The sequence below is a fragment of the Sander lucioperca genome, chromosome 13, assembly GCF_008315115.2.
Source record: "Sander lucioperca isolate FBNREF2018 chromosome 13, SLUC_FBN_1.2, whole genome shotgun sequence".
Classification (NCBI taxonomy): Eukaryota; Metazoa; Chordata; class Actinopteri; order Perciformes; family Percidae; genus Sander; species Sander lucioperca.
In genome coordinates this window covers 8,687,085-8,696,124 of record NC_050185.1, presented here as the reverse complement: position 1 = coordinate 8,696,124, position 9,040 = coordinate 8,687,085, and the positions used below count along the sequence as shown (strand labels likewise).

Sequence of the window (9,040 nt, the reverse complement as noted above, 5' to 3'; positions counted from 1 at the left end):
TTTTCACTTTTTTTCGACATACTATACTATGACATTTTTATCACTTTTTTCGACATTCTTTACTGTGATTTTTTTCGACATACTATTCCATGACTTTATCATTACTTTTTTCAACATACTATACTATTGACTTTGCTTTTTTTGACATGCTGTGACTTTTTTATTATGTCACGGAATTGAACCAGTGGCCGCTGTGGCAAGGACTGAGGTGAGCCATTTTTTTATGATTTTTTGGACATACTATACTATGACTTTTTTTATCACTTTATTTGACATACTACACACATGGATTTTTTTTATTACTTTTTTCACATAGTGTACTGACTTTTTTCAACAAACTATACTATGACTTTTTTAATTCCTTTTTTCCGACAAACTATACTATGTCTTATTTTAAATGTTTTTGACATGCTAAATATAACATTACTTTTTTTATTACTTTTTTTGACATACTATACCCTGACTTTTTTGTCATACTCTACTTTGATTTTTTTATTACTTTATTTATTTAGTGTGCAGATGTGCTGCAATAGCAGCATGCTTTGGCACAATGACTATCATTTTTCATACTTAATCCTATTTTCCTTGTGTGAATGCTGATTCAGCAGCATTCACAGTAGTGATATGATTATTTATCATTGTGTGAAAAATTGCATTAATATTCCAGTTTTGTTTAATACATTATTGGTGTTATTTCACATTTCAATGACATTTATACTAATTTAAACCATTCCCACTTTTTAAACTATTCTCACTACTTCACCTTCTTCTTACTCATTTAAGCCAGCAATCCAGTTTAGCAATTTAGCTTTTTAAGCATTTACAAGCATTTTCTGCAGGAAATGCATTTTCTAGTTCTGATTTGTACTTCTACACATCATAGATTAATTGATATGTAGGCTACTTGATTGTGAGTGTGGTTATTATATGATATTAACTTTCTAAAAATATGTGTTCTTGTCAAATAATAATTTGTTCAAAAGTATACAGTATATACTTTATATAGAATATAGTAATACATTTCAAGTCACACCAATGCTGGTATCAAAGAATGACTCTAAACAAGGAGTTTGCATTTATTTTTTGCATTCACCTCTACTGGTGACTGTTATGAATTGCATATTTTGCCATTTCTAAAATACATTGACTCAGAGGGTAAATTTAGTTTCTGAATTAACACCATAAAGCAAAACAATCTGCTTTATATATGATTATATGTTCTAAGCAGTATATTGAAATGATGTTCAGTGATGTGTGATAAATATTTAAGTTCAGCAATTAATGTTACTGTTATGTGTACGGGAGTCTGACCCGTTGCCTTTGTTCAGGAGATACATGTTTAGTAGTATATAGTACAGGTTATTATTATACATATTTTGCAATAATATTCATATGGATACATATTACAATTTGATACAGTTTCTGACATTTCTGTTAATCCAAGGGAGTGTATCGTTGTGTTAAAATATTCATAATACAATGTTATATATAATAATTTACAGTTGGAGTTAGCAGTTAGCAGTCATTGCAATAACATAGTATTCAGGTTCTTGTTTTCTGTCAGTTTGGACCATATGAACATCAATTCATTTATGTATTTATTTTCTTCATTTGCTTATTCCTTTTTTTTTTTAAATGACTCAGAGCTGATCCCAGACCATCCTGGAGCGTCACCAGGTCTTGATAGATAACAAACAAAGAGCAGCTTTGGAAGCAAGAGTAACATTTTTCATTGAGATCTAATAACAATGTCAGAACAGGAGATTTTAGACAGTTCATTTTTCTCATTTAGATTTAAAAACAACTCAAACAAACATTCTGGGATCATTAATCTACATGTCTAACACTACTTGACTAATTGTCAACTCCTGCACAGGATTTGAAACAGACCTACTTTGGAAGCAAGTTGGATTAGGAATATTTTATCTTGAGTGCTGTTATGCTTTAGATCCACTAGGTGGACTCAGACCCACAGTTGGAGAGAGCTAGAGCTGCAAAGGTATAAAAAAAGGATGCAGTCAAACCATTTGAAAGAGATATAAAACCTTTATTCATATATAAATTACAAATGTTAGGTTCGGCAGGTGTTTGAATAAAAGTATTTGTATTCTTTAAAATGGTGGATAAAACTATATCTTTTACTGTAATGTTGCTTTAATAGATCTGTATTTCACATTGTAATATCTGGATTTATGTGTTTGATATGTCATCTGAATTTCCTGGCCTAAACAGAAGTGTGACGTTAACATGGTTGGTTGTTGATATTCATTAATAATTTGTCATGGGGTGCTTTGTATGGAGCTGTAAATGCACCAGGTTCCAGGGTACCACGTCCAGCTTCATTCACTTGACCCATGATAATGTAGTTGGCACCTATTGGAAGAAGATATGACCAGAAAGATTGATCAGTATTATACTTTTGAGTAAATGGAAATGCTAATAATCTGTGGTAGGTGTGTGTGTGTGTGTGTGTGTGTAAATCCAAGATACCTCTTCGGAGTAACGGGCACTTCTTGCACTGTGACACCAGCTTAACTGACATGGTCTCTCCGACTTGTGTGATTGTTAGGCGACCTGCCTTGTAGGCCTTAATGAGGGAGATGCTAACAAAAAGAGTGCCTCGGGGCCCGGGGGCCAGAGAGTTCACCTTCCCGGTTATCACTGAAAAAAGGAGGGCTCAGTCAGAACACAACATCTTATTGGTTACTTGCTGTATATGTGAAGGGTAAAGCAGGATTTATGCTTCTGCAGGGGCTTTGCGCAGAGCTTACTCTGTAGTCTACGTAAGTGGCCTTTGGTTTATACTTGTGCGCTGGTGTCTGCTTCATTTTAGCGTATCTCTTTAAGAATATAGCCGGCATGTGTGTGAGCGAGCAAGTGAGAGAGTGACGGGGATTAGCTTCGGAGCGAGTACCGACTCTGGAGGCTAGACGGAGAAACAAAGTGTCTCCCCTTGCTTTCCATGGTTGGAAAGCCGTAGCAGGAAAAGTAAACCCGCTCCTTGATTTCATGTTGTTTATGGAGAAGGAGAACCAGGAAATGAGACGGTACCAACAAGGGGGTAAGCCTCTCCCCTAGAACGTGTAGCTCCTCGCCATTTTGTTGCTACCAAGCCATCACCTCCTGTTAGCATTCCATTGACTGCCATTCATTTTGGCGCCACTTTGACAGCCAATAACTTTACATCTGAAGCGTTTAAAGACTCTATTTGTCCATTGTTTATTTCTAAAGAAACATGACAATGTATAAAAGGCTCCATTACCTTGTATCTCACGTTATGGCTCCGTAGCAGACGTTTTTATAAAAATAGGCTAACGATTGTGTCATAACCACGCGACTTACTGTCGCATAGTAGAGGAATTACCATATAGTACAGGAGAAGCTCGCAGGCAGTTTCGACTTACATTCGCTGTTTAAGTTTAATTACTAGCATTTTAATTAGCAATAATTAGCCTGTGCCTATGTTATCTCCTTACATATACCTACGCTCTCCGTCTCTGCAAGATTGGGAATGATTGAGATTTCTCTTGGCACAGCTACCAGAAGACTTATAACTTTCAGACAGGTTGCTCACGTCACATTTACGTCATCTCTCTCAGTTGGAGGCTGCTCAGTAACGCTCAGCCATCACTGGAAAAGTGCTTCTAATATCCTTCACTGGTCTCCGTCCAGAGACACGGGATCTGTTGGTCCATTTTATATATGTCTATGGGTACCAAGCCAAGGCCAAGCGGACCAATCACATTTGTTGCGTTCTGCGTAGCCGCAACATGTAGTTAAATTTTTGTATAAGTACACTTTAGGCTACGGCACAGGGTACAGCATAGAGTCCGTATCTACACTACACACGTACCCACGCACGTACCCACACGCGTACCTACGGTGTCGATTTAATGCAGGACTATCAATTTGCTTTAAGAAACTTACCAAATTCACTTGCACAGAAACTGGTCTTGATGGTTCCATCTCTTTTACAGGCTTTGGCACACAGAGGATTTTGAGGAACTGAAACATAAAGAATGCATACAAAGACACATTAAACATTAGATATACATCTTGTTCACATTGAAACACAAAGCATAGCACATAACTTCACCCACCAGGCCTCTTTCCATTTGGTCTTGGGATGGGAACCCTCCTGCCTGTGGTGGCCTGTCCCTGGCCTCTCGTGGGTTTGACTGGTTTGGGTATCTCAGGTGGCACATATTTGGCGGTGGGGACGGGTGGCTGTGTGGTGACAGCAGGAGGTTTAGATTCAGCTGGTTTGACTGCAGGTTTTGGGGGGATGGACCTCGTACTGGCTCCTGAGTCCAATGTTGGTATCTGAGAACCAGGTGGGACGCTGGTATAGTGGGCGAGGAATCCATCAGATGTCACACTGAGATCCGACACGAATTGGACCAGTAGCACGTTGCCGCTAGTAATGATGGGCCTGGACAGGAGACAGGTAGAAGATGAGGTGGAAAGTTAAGTTAGGAGTTGATTTTATATTGACTTTAAAGGCCAACAAACACCTTTAGAGATATCTGTCACTTACTGTGGGGCCTGATCGCCACAATATCTTCCAATCAGCCTTGAATCATCTTTCTCTCCACCGTTAAAGAATGCCACATAGTCAAACCGACAATAGGTGTCAGCCTCCAAGACGAACTTATCAAACTTCACCTGGATTACCTGGCACCCAGAAAGAAACAGAAATATGACTATAAATGATCACTTAAACAGTTGTTTTCCATGCAGGGTGTGTAGAGACTTAAATAAAATAAAATGTTTCCATGTTGGGAGTGAGTGTGCTGCCGACCATATCAGGCTCCACAGTGATAAGCCAGGAGCAGCTGGTTCCTGCAGGGTATTTCTTGTCAGGCCAGTTGGGCGTCATGATCTCTCCCTGGGCTTTTGTCATCTTCCCCCCACAGAACTCCTGGTCTGAAACAAGTCGTACACACTCCATCAGATTAAAGAATGAAGATAACAGTAAACTATTTTCTAAGAAGTATGCAAAGTACCGATGTGTTCACAAATTTTTTCTTGATAATGTTTTTTTAACTTTTAGGTTTGGAATAGTTGATCATACTGTATGTTAAATCAATGCCACTTATCATGACGTTTAAGATATTGTTTGCACAATTACGAGCTAGTATTCTTAATCTAGCTGTTAATTTGGCATAATCAAAAGTATCCATAAGGGAAATACATCGTACAAGCTCAGGGGCTTAACATTAACCTTGGCCCTACAAACTTCTAGTACCACTTTTACGCAAAAATTACTCAAATAAATTAGTGCTATTTCCTTCATGGTTGATAGATCTTTAATATGCCTTAGGCATAAGAAAAGGTAGAAAAAGCTATATCTTTTGGCCTCTACACTGAGAAAGAATTACTGTGTTTCATAATAAAAGACAACTGGAGAAGATTTCACTGTAGTCTTGTTTTACAGTACTAGCAAGTTGTGTTCACTCTTGATGTTTGATGCAAATCTCCTTTTAGTGTGAACTGTTGGAAATAGTTGCTTGATACATCTGTGAGCAACCCCTTTATGAGCTCAGTAACTTTGAGGATTGAGGGAGGGAAATGCTGTTGAATTGATGAGCAAGGTAAACTAAGCTAAGCTGTTAGGTAGCCAAATCTACTTTTGTAAAACATGTACTAGCATTATTAATGGTTAATGTACGTATCATTTATAGATCAGTTATAAGCTATTAATAGGAGCACATTTTGCTTAATAAGTTGCTATTAAAGTTGGATTTTTGTCCAGCTCCTTTGCAGTCTTTTTCCAGAAGGATAAGTGGGTTATACTGTCCAATCGGTAAAAGGGGATTTTCACAACTTATTGCTTTATTTGTAATTAAGAATTTAGGTCTGAAAAGCTCAATTATAAATTATTATGAATAATTATGTAAGTTGTTTTGCAGTATCATTTGAAAATGTATGTGCTGCATTCTGGGCCTAGTTTACATAATTTGTGGTGTGTTGGTAAGCCCATGTAGGCTTAATATAAAATAAAAAAATAAATATTGTGACCACATACCGTCTACGTATGGTTTGGCTCCACTGAAATAGGCCACAAACCCTCTACCCTGCGTCTCTGCATCAGACCCCATCTCTAGCATCATGGTGTTTGTGGTAGAAATAAGAGCGCCAGGCCGGAATGTTCCACAAAAGCGGCCTAGTTTTTGCACCAAGTTGGAATGGCCGTTGTAAACATCCAGATAGTCATAGCGGCACTGTGAGTCAGCCTCCAGGTCAAAAATGCGGAAAGAGAGCATGACCACATTTCCCTCTGGGACCTGGGAACCAGAGAGATTGTATTTGAGTCAGACACTGAGACACTGAGTGAGGAAGGAGTCAGTATTTAGACATGTTGCAGGGTAAGGGACTCACAGTGATACGCCAGGTACATTTGCTGTTGGGTTTGTAGAAGCTTGGGAACCCCTCACTGCCAACAAAGCCTGAGTCTGAGACCAGGTCTCCTCCACAGTAGAACACAGGCCTGTGATGAAGGAGACAGTGGGGAAAATATCATGGACAGCACTAATGGCATTGTAGGTCTAGGCATGGCTGTATCTACCATTGAGGACACCGAGCTCCGGACCTCGATATTATTTTTTCCAGTGATAAAAAAAAGAAAAGTGATTTAATTGCCTAAAATAAACGTGTTGTTCCTCTGGGACCAATCTAGGATATATAAAATCATGGTTTTGAAGCTACTGTTATACAATAGTTGCTCTCCAAACGTCTTATAAATGGGCATATTAGGTCAGGTAAATTAAAAAATGTCGACCTCGGTATTGCTGAAATCATGGATACGGGCCTGGGTTTAGGAGACAATATAACTGCAATAATACAAGTCCCCTGAGAATCTCTCAACTCCCACAGATACAAGTATTTTCACTGACTTTGAACTCTGACTAATAGGCCACTGAGGTGCTGTAGAGAAACAGTATACTGTAAGTAAACAAGGATTTTCATTATCTGACCGTCAGACCATAAGTCATTAGCCTCTACAGGGTGAACGTATTGCTCCATTTATTGATGCATTTGATTCTCCAAATTTAAGTCTGTAATTAGATGTCCTAAGATCAAGCAAGTAAAAACAAAAAGAAAAGAAAAATAGTCATGCCAACATCAAGTTGTTTGTGTCAACACTTAAGCTCTGCAGCAGGAACATGTTTAGATAAAGACGATTTATTAACACAGATCCTTGTTTACTCATACTGTACTCATCCATCTCAATCATGAAATAGCAAAGCCTTAAAATAGATGTGAGGCCTCACTTTATTTGAAAAGTCAAGTGTTGACACTGACTGTTATGTATGGAGTGCCAAAGTGTAGCTATGTTAAACAAATGAATGAGTGATTATAAAAACAAATAGTCAAAGAAGAATTCGGTTAATACATACATACAAATTGTCAAAAGTAACAACATTGGTGATTATTTTGTTTCCTGATATTCAGGTATCAACAATGAGCTATCAGAGAAAAGTGTTGCCAACTTCAATACAAATATAACAAAGCTCAATCCATAAGCATCCACATTCTTAGCTTTACGTTGAAATGCATCGAAAACCTGAAAAGATATCATGAAGAGTTTAATAATGTTAACTGGTTACCTGTACTGGTTTCTGAATAGTAACACTAAAACTGACTTATCATGATATAATTCAATCCATTCCAGTACTTTAAAGCAGTGGTCCTGTTATGGATGGGCACAGGGTTCCTTTTGTTGTTTAAAATCGTAATACTGTTTCACCACATTATAAATGAGGATACACATGTGTACTTTGACTACATTTTTATCCAACCACTAAACATCAGAATCCCCATGCAGTGTTGAATGAAAATGAAGTTATGCCACAGCTCACAATTGTCATATACAGTAATGTGGATGCCACATGAAAAAGAAATCACTCTGGATGGGGGCCATGGTTCAAAATATCAGGGAACTACTGCATTAAAGTGATGAAAATGAAGAAGCATGAACAAAAAATCTAATTCTCTTGCTTTGCAAACACTCACAGAGCTCAAAACTAATTTCACAGAAGGGAACATATCAGGCTGTTGCCAGCAGGTATACATATACATTTGTATACTTGTGAGCTAAGAAGAAAATGCCTCTTATTATAAAGTTGGCGGGTTTTTTTTGCCATTTTATAGGCATTTGCAGTCTGTGGTGTGGAGAGTTGTTGCTTTTGGCTCAACTGAGAAAAGGATGTTTAAATTATTCATGACACACAAGAAGTAAGAAAGTTAGAAAAACATTTGTCAGCCATCCCCCATTCGGAAGAAGTAAACATATACTTAGATGCAAAGGAAAAACAGTTTCCCACAAACTAGGAGCTTAAACAGCAGAACCCCAACAAAGTCAGACGCTTGCTGATTAGAGCCAAGATGTCCAGAGCCAGAGCCAAGTTGTTCTGACTCGACCCCACAGGCAGGCAGAACCAAAAGCATTAACATCTGTGGCGACTCAGCCACTGCAGACTCAGCATGCCTCACATCATGAGCTCTGTGCCCAATCAAACACTGTACTGGAAAGAATTTACTTACAGAGACAGGAAAGAATTCAGAGTATTTTTAGTGCTTAAGTTACAGACTCTTGTGAACGTAATTAGAGGATTTTTGTTCACACTAAGAATAGTAGCCTCACGTACAATATCACAAAAGTCACATAAATAAAGATTATAATTCATTTCAAGACATTGTCCATGACACATTTTTCAAACATACACAATCTCCTCACCTGGTGTTGTTGGTCTGCTGAGCCATCGTCCATCCTAAACTCAGAGACAGGAACAAGAAGAGACCCCAGATGCAGCCCACATGCGTCATGATGCAGCGTGCACACAAAGTGAAGCAGACTGTTGCAGAAAAGGGAGATGGTAGCAGGAGGCAAGAGATGAAAGATATAGGGGGAGGCCACTCGCTCGGGATGGGCGGAGAGTATGAATAAGGGGAGGACTCGGAGGGGGCAGAAAGTTCGGGAATGGATGAAGATACGGGCAGAGATGCTGAAAGGACAACAGCGGCCATGGGGGTGTGG

The 9,040-nt window shown here is 38.5% G+C and overlaps 1 protein-coding gene across 1 annotated transcript; it reads right to left on the bottom strand.

The window, feature by feature from the left end:
- Nucleotides 1–2,026: 2,026 nt before the first annotated feature.
- Nucleotides 2,027–9,040, bottom strand: pcolcea (procollagen C-endopeptidase enhancer a). Its single transcript, XM_031320345.2, has 9 exons — nucleotides 8,741–9,040; nucleotides 6,382–6,490; nucleotides 6,029–6,287; nucleotides 4,802–4,926; nucleotides 4,538–4,674; nucleotides 4,101–4,432; nucleotides 3,928–4,005; nucleotides 2,491–2,661; nucleotides 2,027–2,373 (listed from the first exon to the last, which is right to left on the bottom strand). The coding sequence occupies exons 1-9, from the start codon at nucleotides 9,028–9,030 to the stop codon at nucleotides 2,243–2,245; spliced, it is 1,632 nt and encodes a 543-aa protein (XP_031176205.2). The 5' UTR covers nucleotides 9,031–9,040; the 3' UTR covers nucleotides 2,027–2,242.

Coding starts and splice junctions, on each gene's coding strand:
- pcolcea (XM_031320345.2), bottom strand. CDS start 9,030: ATGGCCGCTGTTGTCCTTTCAGCATCTCTGCCCGTATCTTCATCCATT. Junction 6,491..8,740: donor CAGCAGACCAACAACACCAG/GTGAGGAGATTG, acceptor CCTTCATCACAG/GCCTGTGTTCTACTGTGGAG. Junction 4,927..6,028: donor AGCCAAACCATACGTAGACG/GTATGTGGTCAC, acceptor GACTTGTTTCAG/ACCAGGAGTTCTGTGGGGGG.